Source organism: Spea bombifrons, chromosome 4 (genome assembly GCF_027358695.1).
Source record: "Spea bombifrons isolate aSpeBom1 chromosome 4, aSpeBom1.2.pri, whole genome shotgun sequence".
NCBI lineage: Eukaryota > Metazoa > Chordata > Amphibia > Anura > Pelobatidae > Spea > Spea bombifrons.
This window is the reverse complement of record NC_071090.1, coordinates 71,994,088-72,006,637: the sequence shown is the minus strand read 5'-3', so window position 1 is coordinate 72,006,637 and position 12,550 is coordinate 71,994,088. Positions and strand designations below refer to the sequence as shown.

Here is a 12,550-nt window from a genome sequence, read left to right as displayed (position 1 = left end):
CACGGGGAAGGGATTTGCTTTACAAACGGTACAATAAAACTGAAGAGATAAAATGCAGGAAATAAACAAAACACAATGGCTTTAAATTGACTTTTTATTAAAAAAAATGAATAGGAATTAAATTATCGCGTGTACTAGTAACACTAATATCTTCAGTCATTGGACTAAAGACATAGCAGCATTGCATATCCCATGCAAGATGGAGAGACTTAAAACCATTTGAAAGGACATTCAAAAGCAAAGTTAATGTTTCAAACAGACGTTCTGCTATTAAATCAGTATATTAGCAGAAGCTTTAGTACAATGCCTAGTGTTTCTTTATAACAACAATATAGTTGTAAGAAAGGTAAGAAAATAGCACTTGGCTATTGACCAGTGAACAAGTAGAGTATATCTTTAAATATAAAGGGTTGCTGCTGGGCATCCAGATATGACATCATATAGCAGGAGGACAAAATGTCAAGAGGGGGATGCCCAAGAGGCTATACAGACCTCGTGACTTTGGTGGCTGTTGAGAGGGCTGAGGGGACATAAGTCTGGGCCCAGGGCTGCTACCTCTGTTGACCCACTTTAACAGCAGCACTGAGAAAAGGTGTTTTCCAGGGGGACATAGTGTGCACAGAAGACATCGGGTGGTAAAGTGTATAAGGAATATTTGCTTTGATAAACAAAAGTACACGATCCAAGGAGAAAGACAGGACAATTAATGGCGGCGGCCAGAATACAGTGATCAGTGAAAGTGGGGTGATGTGCTTGAGGCAAGACACTTTCTACACATGCACTTCAGGACCAAAGAGGCTTCTGTTGGAAATATGCTTCAAACCGAGACATAGCGTATTCCTACAATATAAACAAACAAATAGAGCATTACCACAGGAAGCATTGATCTCATGTGCAAAACGGTCCATACAATTTTAACAACAACTACCTAAGGAATATATATATATTATACACACACACACACACATATATATTGCAGTTCCTTTATCAGCCAGCATGGTCTTCATTCACTGATGCCAGGAGATGGGATTGCTGTAATGGTTAAGCGTAACCAGTGTTTATGTTGTAACAAAAACCCAATGTGCGTAGATCAATGCTGGGTCTACCTGGCTGAGCAGACTCCTGGCTGGCATACATAGTACATTACATCCTAGCAGGCAAATTTATTTTAGTACATAATAGCACATACTTAAGTTATTAAAGAAAAAAAGTCACATGAGATCATGCCTTTAAAATATGCCGCTCTCCTGTTGATCTAAACATCCAAAACAGTTTAGTAGCATTGGGTCACGCGACGCTGAGGCACATCTACCTCATGGATGCTAATGAGGGAGTGATCAAAAAAGGCTTGTTACGATAACCCCCCCAAGACTGAGGACACATGGAGGTAAGTTTGAGTTTGGAAAGGACAAATTCATGGGGAGACTCCTTGTCTGCCAGACCCTTCCTCTCATGTCTAAATCACTCTGTGTTCCTTCCCTGACAGCTGGGCTCACAGGAGTTTTTATTTTATTTAACTTTATGACCAAGCCAGCAGAGTTATTCTGGTGTAACTGCAGTTACATTGGGTATCAGTCAGCAGGAAGCTAGTAATGCTGTCTCCTGCTGACAGGGGAGACCCCAGGCTGTGGAATGAGACCCTGATCTCCAGTGCACCGCCGGATTATCAACCACCTTTAGGTGGCGACAGAAATCTCTTTTACATGTAATTCAAATAACAGGATCTAATAAGCCTGTAGCAGTAGGTAAAAACAAAAGGAAGTCCCACACTCAATACTTACCAGATACCCAAATTGAATAGTGGAGATTTTTGCTTGTAAAATGGACCATAGACCCCAGAAGAAGTGTGAGGCCAAAGCAAACCTACATATAAATAATAAAAAAAACAAACAACAAATGGTAGAAGCATGGTAAGTAAAAAATAAGAAACCGTTTGGTACACAACACATATCTGATACCAACCTATCAGAGCTACACAGTTTGTTAAAGGAAAAAAAGATCTACAGTGCTGGGTCAAAAGTTTAATCAAGCTTAATAAAGTAATGTTTCTTACATTGGGGTGGTTTATTAAAACATAAAACAAGGTAGGGAAAATGGCAGTGTGTTAAATGAAGTGATATTCAACCAGTTTCCTAAGGCAATTGTGATACCGTTATATATGTGATTAACCGTGTAACATACCACTAAGACAGATTACCTATTTTGTTCCAACTACCAATAATTGGGCTCAAAGTGGAACACTGTTGGTAAGCAGTAGTTGTAAATCAATTTCCCCTTTAGGAGTACAAAATGGTGCCACCAACAGCTGGGATTCTTATCTCAAATATTATCTTTTAGTGATTACACTCTTCAAAAGTATTGATAAAGGATAAATCGCACAGGATTTTCATATTACCTGTTCACCTCAATAACCATTGCTTCTTCCTGAGCACGACGTTCATCCTCATTGAGCTCAGGAAACATCTCAGCCAGGTAGGAACGTAAAAAAGGCAGCTGTTAAGACAAACACTGATTAAGAGACAGGACAGAATCACACGTTGCTCCTACATAAGAACCACATTTTGGGTACAGTAATCAGATGCCCAGCTATCACTTGATAGAGAAGGGATACATTAATATGCTTCCTTTCATGTATGTTTGATTTTATAAATGTATCTCCATTCACCGAGTCATCTTCTCATCCTTTTCATTAAATAGTAAGCATGTAATTCCTGTGATTTTTCTCCAGTGGCCTACAAAGAAGCAGTCACCCTAAGGACTTGCTGTTAATAACAGCCAGGAGAGAGATATGCCCCAGAACAGATATTTCAAAAAGCATGGATAATTCCTTCAGAGAGAAAACCAACATGGGAACGGACAATGCTGAAAATAGCCTGCCCTGTAGGACGATACCTACTCGGGAGCGGCATCACCATTTTTTGCTCACTTGGACCATTACAAGATGGTGATTACAAAAAGAGGAGGATTCCATGTTGTTTTTCCAGTCTAACTGTAATTAATTCAGGGTATGCCTAGGCGTGGGTTCCTGACTCACTGCATCTAGGACGGATTCCAGCCGTACCACACTGACAAGGCCTATGAGCGGCTGAAATGTATGTCTGTTGTATTCTTCAAGCAGGGGAGGCTTGCTAATGAAGAGGTCTCCTCTGTAATGGTGCAAGTGAGCAAAAAAACCCCCAAAAAACACGGTGACCCTCCGTAGTATATATCTTCTTATAGGGCAGGCTACTTCAGCACCGTTCTTGGTATGAGATGAGGCTCCTATGTTGCAATCCCTTCCGAAAGCCCATTTCCATTGCCGATATAGGCCTATTAGTTTGATGAGCGTACATTCGTCAAGTCGGGAAATTAACAGTTTATTTGCTCACCTGTTGCTCTTTCGTTGGATAGTCATCCAGCTGTGATTTAAAGAAAGGCCATTCATTGTGATGATAATTATATACCCATTCGCAGAAGTGATTTCCGATATCAAACCCTCTGGCGACAAGAAACAAAACACTGACAATATCAGGGACATGCTAAGAGTAGAAATACATACATCAGCAATACAGCAATGTCAAGCAATACAGCACTTAGGCACGAAGGTGTTCTGGCCTAGGTCGACAGGGGAGCATTTTCTGCAAAGCCAGGTGGAAGATGCTCTCCTGGGCAAATAAGCCACCATGTTTCACTGCTCAACGGACCAGTTACAAGAGACAATGCCGATCTACACAGTAGGACCAGTGCTAAGCATTCAGTAAAAGGCGCTGTGCACGTTTATGACACAGGGTACATGGAGATGATATATTCCAGCATGAGGGACAGAGCGGCTGAAGGCACTGCACTGGGTCAGGCCTAGGGCAGTGCTCAAAGCTAATAAATCACTCTTTTTAGGCCAAGGGTAATCAACAAGTTGGTCAACAGCAGCCCTACCTATAACTCCAGGTTATAAACCAAGCAGTAAATTACTAAGGATGGTTTTGTTGTTCAACATTGGCTTGGACAGAGCCTCAGCAGTACAGTACTAGCTTTTATTAAACCAAGGCTCCAGAATCTTTCACCTGATGTATGTGCGCTTAGTTTGTTACAGAATGTTCAAACATTTGCAGAGCATTTGTGCTTTATAAATAAGTCCCAATAATTTTATTAGAACAAGTGATAAAAATAAATTAAGAGTTACCATAGTATACCTATACAAACAAATAATTGAACCAGAAAATAGGGGACATTTTACAAATAACAGTACTAGAAATAAACATATGCTATTTGAGTTATCTGCAATGACCCAAGCTCATACAATTTGCCCTGGATTTTATTGTTTAATCATTTGACGGCAGATAAGAACAATTCAGCTCATCTAGTCTGCGTGTTTTTCCTGATGCAAAGACTCAGACCTAAAGTCCTTGGTCTTATCTTAGATTTGAGACAGCCGTAAGCCTACCACATTCATGTTTATATTCTCTCACTGTATTACCTGCTATCACTTCTGCTGGGAACTGCTCCATTTACCTACCACCCTCTCAGTAAAGAAACTTCCTTACATTGCATCTAAGCCTCTATAGCTTTAATTTTATATTATGACCTTCTATTCTAACATTTCCCCTCCATTGAAACAAACCACCTCGGATCCCATATCCCATCATGACATGTAATTTGAGATAAAAGATAATCCTGTGCTGAATACTATTTGGGGTTAAAGAACTGAGCCTCCTGTTGCTGGCAGAACACATTAGCTAATGTAGCTTCAATAAAACTTCCTTTATCTGAAGACATGATTGCTATAGTTGTCAAGTGATATTTTGAATCACTTCCTTGCTCAAATACCACACGGGGCCGATTATTTATGGCAATTATAAGTCTTGCCTATATGATAAAATCCTTTCTTCAGTAAGAGGTTCAGGATGGGTAATCAAGACCGAGACATTCTATTGTTTACTAAAGGCAGCCTAAAAATCTATTATGCAAAAAGAAAACAGCACATATCTTTGTGAAATCACAATTGTAATCTGATACTATTAAAGAAATTGTTGTTGCTGTTGTTGTTGTTGTTTCCCCCACTATGACCTAATAAGCAAGTCCTGTCTAGCCCTCTTTATATGTATGAGAATAGAACGTCACCTCTATCCAAGATACGAGCATCAGCCTCATCCCTGGTTGGTGAACACTTTATCTGGTAACACCAAGTGACTGTGACACTCTGGTATGTGATGGATAGACTTTCTACAGATAATCCATGCACCACCCTGATTCATCCCCTAAAGCAGTTTTTGGAGGATTCATGTTTTAACAGCAGATTAAATTAGCCTCAGAAAGAATTATTTAAATATGCAGCTTGGAGGAAAAACTGAGAACTCAGGACCACGTGACTATTGAACACACAATGTGAACAACATAAAAACAGTAATGCAATTGTGTTTTTCTTCAGTCACTATCAGTGGTATTAACGTCAGCGATAGTAAGTGACCTTCAGCCCTGAAATGTAACTCAGCATTAAAACTCTCACAAGCAGGGGCCTCAACAGCATCTAATCTTTTTTTGTCCCAAGATACAGTACCATTAAAAATGAAATCATGAGTTGCTTATATAAATTGGCCATATCATGCTGCCCTTTGGGGACATTAACGTCCATTTACTGCACCCTCCCCAACATGACAGCATACCACTATCCCCTTACTTTGAGTCTTTGGGTAGCTAAGTAATAGAGGCGAGAGGCACTACTACTAATTTAGTCTCACAAATAATTGCTTGAAGCTATTTGCTGTTCCTTTTGTTTTTTGGTCACTTCTATTGAGACTGAGTATTCAAGCAATATTGATCTGCAGTTGATTGTAGTTATAAGTATGATTTCTGTTATGTTAAAGAAAACACAACAGTCACTAATTCTTTTTTTCAAAATCATTAAAACAATCTTTTTATTAAACAATTGATTTGTCAAATAATCTTTGCTTGCCTCTTATTATATGAAAGTACTTGCCAAGCCCTTTTAGAATCTCTGTGTTAACCTCTGTGTTTCCTTTAGACATTCATACCTTGCACCTCTACCAACATAGAGCTCATGTTAGCAGATGTACAGAAACGACATTAACAATTTGCGGATAATAAACTACAAGTGTACTAATTATGATTGGCTTCTTATCAAGAGCACCTTTTACCAACCTACATATAACACGGGCATTAACTCAAACTAGCTGCTCAGTCTAAGACTAAGGATATGAACATGAACAGAGGCACTAACTGCACCATCCATTAGCACTCACATGTGTAACATCACATGGGAAGCGTATGACAGACTAAAAGCATTTAATATCCATACAAATCAACGCAACAAAATGCATTTCAGAAGCACAGAAGGTCTTGCTCATATAATGCCAAGCATGACGTTGATGGCGCAATCGCTTTCACTAAAAAGCAGTACATCAGAGCATCTGAGAGCAGGTAAACAGACAGTTCACTTTAGACAATGGACTGACCTGTAATTGTAGCTGCTGTACTCAAAGTCGATGAGCATGAGTCTTTCTGAAGGTGAACTGTGAGATGAAAGAAGCAGGATATTACCTGATGGGGAAAAAATAATGTCAGTTAAGGCCTTGGAATGGGGCACACACAATCATAAAACTGGCCACAAGCTCGTGATGACCTAGGGATCCCAACAAAGTATTGGTGAACTGTAAACATTTGATTCATAGGACAGTCTAGTCGTTTTAAATACTGTAAGTGTTCTAACTTTTAGTATTAGTTTATTTAGTATTATGTGATATTACATAGATTACAAATATCATTAAAAAAAACAAAAAAAAAAACAAAAAAAAACTTGATGCCGTAAGAATGTTGGTGTAGTATGAACTAAAGCACCAGTTATGCAAGTGTTTAGGTGGCCCAATGTAAAACTGCCCAACAATATGGCCTAACTAATCTTGCAAAGGAGAATATCAGGGCATGTTGAGTGTCTCTTACCCTCCTGAACATCATTGTGACAGAAGACAACAGGAGATGCTGTGGATTCCAAAAGCAATCTATAAAAAGATAGGACAAATTGACAGATGTAACATCTACAAAACCAAAGACGCACCTGCTTCCTAAACAAAATGGTCACATTTGCAGTTATTTGCTATAAAAACAAAAATGTGTACGTTCAGAGCTATAGTCACCACACAGAGAACTAGAGAAATTATCAGTCATGCGCATACCAGATCACTACCGAAAAACTCCGGGTTGCGGGAGCAGGTTTGTGACAAACCCTGCCCATTTCCCCATTAAACAGCCATGTGTCCCGTGATGTCCGCTGGACCACCCATCAACATCAGCGGGACTTCCTGCCCACATCCCACAAGGGAGGGCTCCAGGTAGCCGAGCCATAAAGTGTATTCATAGACTAGTCGCTTCAGAAAGTCAGATATAAAAATACTGGATAAATAAGGCCAGGGGGGCAAGTAACTCGAACCCAAACAATTCTTACCTCAGACTTTGCATCTCTTCCTCTAAATGGAGACTCTTTAGCTGGTTAAATTTTTCCATCAGAGAATCTTCCGTAAATGAAAGAGTGGAAATCTCAGACATATACCTGCAAGACGTTGAGAGAAAAAGGCTAGCCATGTACAGAGTTAACACAGGACAGAGCAAAGGGGATCAGGAGGATGATGGATATGAATTTTGGCATGCACTCTCCATTAATTGTGTTTATATTAATATGAGAGCGTCTTCTACAGTTTTTTTTTTGCTTCTCATCCATAACATGTACTAGAAGCTCTGTTATACTATGCCTTCTTCTACTCACTTGTCCATGGTACTGAACAGCCACACCGGCATTTTGTTGAACGGCATCTCCATCCCATGGAATCTGGCCATTTTCTGTGCAATCTCACTGGACACTTCAGGGTCAGCAAGCTCAGATGTCACCAACCGTCTACTCTGAAGTGAGATATTCATCAACAAATAAATTTAAACCTAATGGTGCAATCTAACTGTGCCAAATTCACTATGAAGAAAAAAAAAAAAAAAAAAAAAAAAGACATACTTCCCCATTTATACATACTACCCCATTGTTGCAATGTAGCCCAATTAAATCAGAGCATATAATTCAGGAAACAAAAGTCAATCTATAAACATGTGTACAAATCACTGCTAAACGCATCTTACAGGGATATATTCTTCAAGCCGTCCTTGCGGAAATACACCATATAATCGTGGTCCAAGGGAGCGCTCGGCAAGAATTGCAAACATGACACTTTCCTGTACCAGAGAATCCACACCCTGCAAGACAACATAATAAGATTGCAGTGGTGGATACATTCTCAGAAATCTAACAATGGTTATATATATATAACCCATGGGATAGTCTACTTTACCTGCAGAATAGCTCCATACAGCCGTAGCAGAACCTGCCGAGGCTCAGTGGATTGTGTTCTCACGGAGTCTACAAGACTGCACTTATACAGAAGGTTGCTCAGGCCACCACTAAAAGAGAGAAGATGTATCACTCATCATACATTGTACTTAAACGGTCACATCCTTAGATAAAAGCAGAGTGCACCAGTGCAAAAACAAGACTTCTGATTCCCAGATGCATAACACCAATAAGGACGAGTGCCATTAACTATAGAGGGCTTGTACTTCCACCAGGATGTACTGAAACCACCACTGAGAGCTTGATTAAAATTGAATTCAAAAAAGCAGATTATAGACACACACTTTATTACCAAAGCAGTGAATCAACGCACGTGTTAGAGAGTACCTCCCTGCCGTACAGCTCTGAAGGTTTCTGTCTCCAAATTACTGCTCCTTTAAAAGGGAATGACCACAATGTTATACAATATTTAGTGGACGCCTTTTGCACGCTTTTCAAATTAGAAGCTTATAGGAACGTTCATACTACTACTACTACGTGACAGTGCTGGTGTTAAGTATCATGGTTCATTTTGTAGAGTATACATATTCTAATTGTGCTATGGTGCCATCTGTAATCAGTAATTGTATGTTATGAAGGGCCAGCCCCAGCAGGTTTTTCAGGTAAGGAAGGCCAAACTGGCCCTGTATTATATTATATTATATATATATAGGGGTTCGAGGAAAGTGACCTATATTTAAGGGGGGGGATTCCTTGGAGACATCATTAATTTTTGTCGTTGTCGTTTGTTAGCTTTTTTAGCTGGCTAATAGATTCAAAACAAATTTGTCAAGCCCTGGTATATATATATATATATATATATATATATATATATATATATAATATATATATATATAATATATATATATATATATATATATATATATAGTAAGGCAGCCATGTCCTGTCATTTTTCCAGGAATCAACTAAATCAACATACTCAATAGAGCAAGGACTTTAAAGAACAGGTCAAGAGAAGAGATTTCATAAAAACAGCATGACTGTTCCTTTAAGTGTCACTTATTGTAACTATGTCTAATTAAAGGCAATTAGAGGATGGCTCTTCATCACATTGTGAAATAAGTTGAAATATTACACCTACCCACAGCTCACAAAACCCTACAGTTGCATGATGGAGGCCATTTAACCACACTGTGAGGAGATCTCTTTTACACATAGGATAAACACATCAACTGCATATATTATATTCATGAAAACAATAACAAACTTTGTTTAGTTAATCTGGCATCATATTATCACGCTAGGTCCTTGGAAAATCCCCACGTGACACATTAGACAGATAAAGTCCCAGTGTATGCAGTGAGGAAAGAAACAAAACATTGGTCAATAAATATGAACATCTAACTATTCTTTATCTTCTAAAGCGTTAACAGTCATTGAGCACAACGGTGAAGTCAAGGTCAAAGTCCTTACCCAGCAGTTTGTGTGATTAATAGTCAGATCTAAAAAAAAAACATCTACTCTGTTCTCATAAAAGGCCTTTATTCAGTAGTTATCATATGGTTTAAACAAAAGGCAGTTTGGTGAAGCCCACCCAAACTTTGGTGAAACTACACAATTCACAGGAAAACAAAAACTCAGCTTGTGTAAATATAGGAAATAACTTAGATGAGGGTGGCATTTAGAGTAGCGAGTGAGAATGAATGACGCAAGAGAAAACCAGCTTTTAATGTGGGATGCATGCCAAGAGACTGTTAATTGTTGATCAAACACTGTATTTTTCCTCACCATCTATTAGCCAATATTGAGTCCTTCAGTTTTTTTTTTTTGTTTTTTTGTTTTTTTTATTAGCATCAGCCAACGACAGATATACCTCTTACCCCATTAACTTTGTAATGTTAGGGACACTTAACTTTTTTTTTAATTAAATGTAATTCCCTAAAGGTTATAGTTTAACAACCAATACGCCACTGTTATATTGCAAAAAAGAAATCCCCGCATTACCTCACGATTTGGTTTTGCACACACACATATATTATATATACATATAATGTTGTGATTGTTTACATCTGGAAGAAGAAAAAAACCAAAACTACAATGTATAGATGATTGCCATTGGGACGCACTAATGAAGACTTGACTTTTTGCTGGCATCTCTTCAGATGAAGGGGGACCCCATCCTGCTGGCCGACATATTGGATAGGAAGCAGGTGGAATGAGCTTCAGGAGTAGAGCCCTGCACAGGACTGCTTTTTTAATCCCACTCCCGCTGATTTTTTGTCCAGCCATAACAATTTAGACAGGACTCACCAAACTTGGGGTACATTGGCTTAGCAGCAGGAAAAGCAATATATGGCCATATAATGTGACGAATTTCCAATATTCATGCCTTATACGCGTTTTAAAATAGTATTTAATGAGTGTGCATGGATTTCTTGCATTGTTCTCTCCCCTATCTATATTAATACAAAATTTAAAAAAACAAAAAACAAAAAACAAATACACAATAATGGTTGCACTCAGTACTTTCGCTGAGAGTAAGAAGACAAATAGTAAAGTATTCACTAAATGTCTTACTGTATTAAGGCTCAGAAGCAACAAGAACTGAAAATCCCCAGTGGGGGGAGGCAGACAGTATACATCCCATTCCATATCCTTTTTCTATGCAGGGAGGCTTACAGCCAATGTCCTTAGTTGCATTCAGGTTGAGAGTAATGTATTGTTTACGTTACTAAACAAAAATGTAGACAAGATTCATAAAATAAATCAGAACCTTAATACGCATAGAAAACAGAACCTCTGCAGACTAAAGAAGAGTAACTGTTACTCTTTATTTCCTATAATGTCACATTGTATCAGCACCAAAGGAATACTGAATAATAGATTGGTATGCTGGTTATTAGTTCAATTAGATCATCTTCAAAAATTAATTATAAAATTCATTATATATACAAATACAAAAGAGTTGCTTTTTTTTTCACCCAATGTATAGTTGTTATCCCTTATTACATACATCATGTCCTCTCCTATGTAAATTTCTGATTTGTGGCACCTGTAGTTTAATGTTTAAGAGGTCAATCAATGTAGCCCATATCCCGTAGACACGGTGCTAACAGTTAAACGGAGGTTTCCATCCGCATTGAGCAGTCTAGTAACCACAAATAAATGGCAGAGTCTCAGAAATGGTCTACGGTAAATCGACCTTTCCCTGGAAGCTATAGAATACACTTTGCATCATTGAAAAAGCCACAGTTTGGCAACTGTGTGCACAGATCGGGCGAGCAATTCACGTGACGTGTCTCAGTTTACCTGACCACAGACACTCTCATTTGGTCTGGTTCGATGTCTCTCCATACTCCCCTCAGGTATTCTCTGCATAAAGTGTACGCTCTCATATGCAGCTGGCGGGTTGCCTCTAGGCGTCGGCCTCCAGGGGAAAGGGGGACCGAGCTCTGATGGGACGCTGTCTGCTGCTCTTTGGTAGTCATGCTGTTTGCGGGGAGCTGAAGGCCGGATCGGGGAGGCTACTGATTTAAGGACGGATGGATCTAGTGACAGTCTATATAAGGAACGGCATTAATCACAGTGCACTCCCTCGGTTCAGGTTGTCTCATGTACTGCCGGTCCCTGTACGTCCCTTTGGACTGACAGAACTGACCCACCGGCTCACTGCCTCCATGGAACCAGAATCCCCTCTGACTCATCCTGCCAATAGAAGCACAGCGAAACCACGCCCCATACACTACTGCGGCTCACACCAAACCCAATCACACGTACATGCCGACGCCTACTTAGGCGTGATTGGAGGGAGACAGAATGTATAGCGATACGCGGTTGGTAAACTTTGGAACGCAAGAACGTGTGCGATAGGTGACCGTTGAAACGCATGGATAGCTGGGATTGGTTGGAGACCGCGTCGTTAGATCTGGTTGGCGGGAACGCTTCCGTAGGAAAGAATCGGAGGTGAGTAACCACGGAGGGGCATTTCATTATAAAGGTTGGTGTGGTGTGGACGGATGGAGTCTGACTTTGATACCATTCCCCAGTCATATGTCAAAGTGAGTTCTCGTAACGTGCTGCGTAACGTGTTTAGGGCATGGAAACGGCTACCAATCAACATGCATATATTTGGATGACGTGTGGTAGAACACACTGTCTTCGTGATAATTTAAAAAAATAAGCTATGTACACGAGTGGGACACGCCAGGCATTTCTTTCATTCTCAGA

At 39.5% G+C, this 12,550-nt stretch overlaps 1 protein-coding gene across 1 annotated transcript; it reads right to left on the bottom strand.

Annotated features, from left to right (window-relative positions):
• Positions 1-80: 80 nt before the first annotated feature.
• Positions 81-11,893, bottom strand: CHKB (choline kinase beta). Its single transcript, XM_053464955.1, has 11 exons — positions 11,633-11,893; positions 8,325-8,433; positions 8,116-8,229; positions 7,754-7,887; positions 7,436-7,540; positions 6,934-6,992; positions 6,450-6,534; positions 3,369-3,477; positions 2,396-2,493; positions 1,782-1,863; positions 81-840 (listed from the first exon to the last, which is right to left on the bottom strand). Exons 1-11 carry the CDS (start codon positions 11,809-11,811, stop codon positions 784-786), a joined length of 1,131 nt encoding a protein of 376 aa, XP_053320930.1. The 5' UTR covers positions 11,812-11,893; the 3' UTR covers positions 81-783.
• Between the last annotated feature and the right edge of the window lie 657 nt (positions 11,894-12,550).

Bases quoted from the DNA above. Each gene is read 5' to 3' on its own strand.
- CHKB (XM_053464955.1), bottom strand. From the start codon at position 11,811: ATGACTACCAAAGAGCAGCAGACAGCGTCCCATCAGAGCTCGGTCCCC. The intron at 8,434-11,632 runs GTAAACTGAGAC...TCTCTCTTTTAG, and splicing joins ATGAGAGTGTCTGTGGTCAG to TGGTGGCCTGAGCAACCTTC. The intron at 1,864-2,395 runs GTAATATGAAAA...ATTTATATGTAG, and splicing joins ATGGTTATTGAGGTGAACAG to GTTTGCTTTGGCCTCACACT.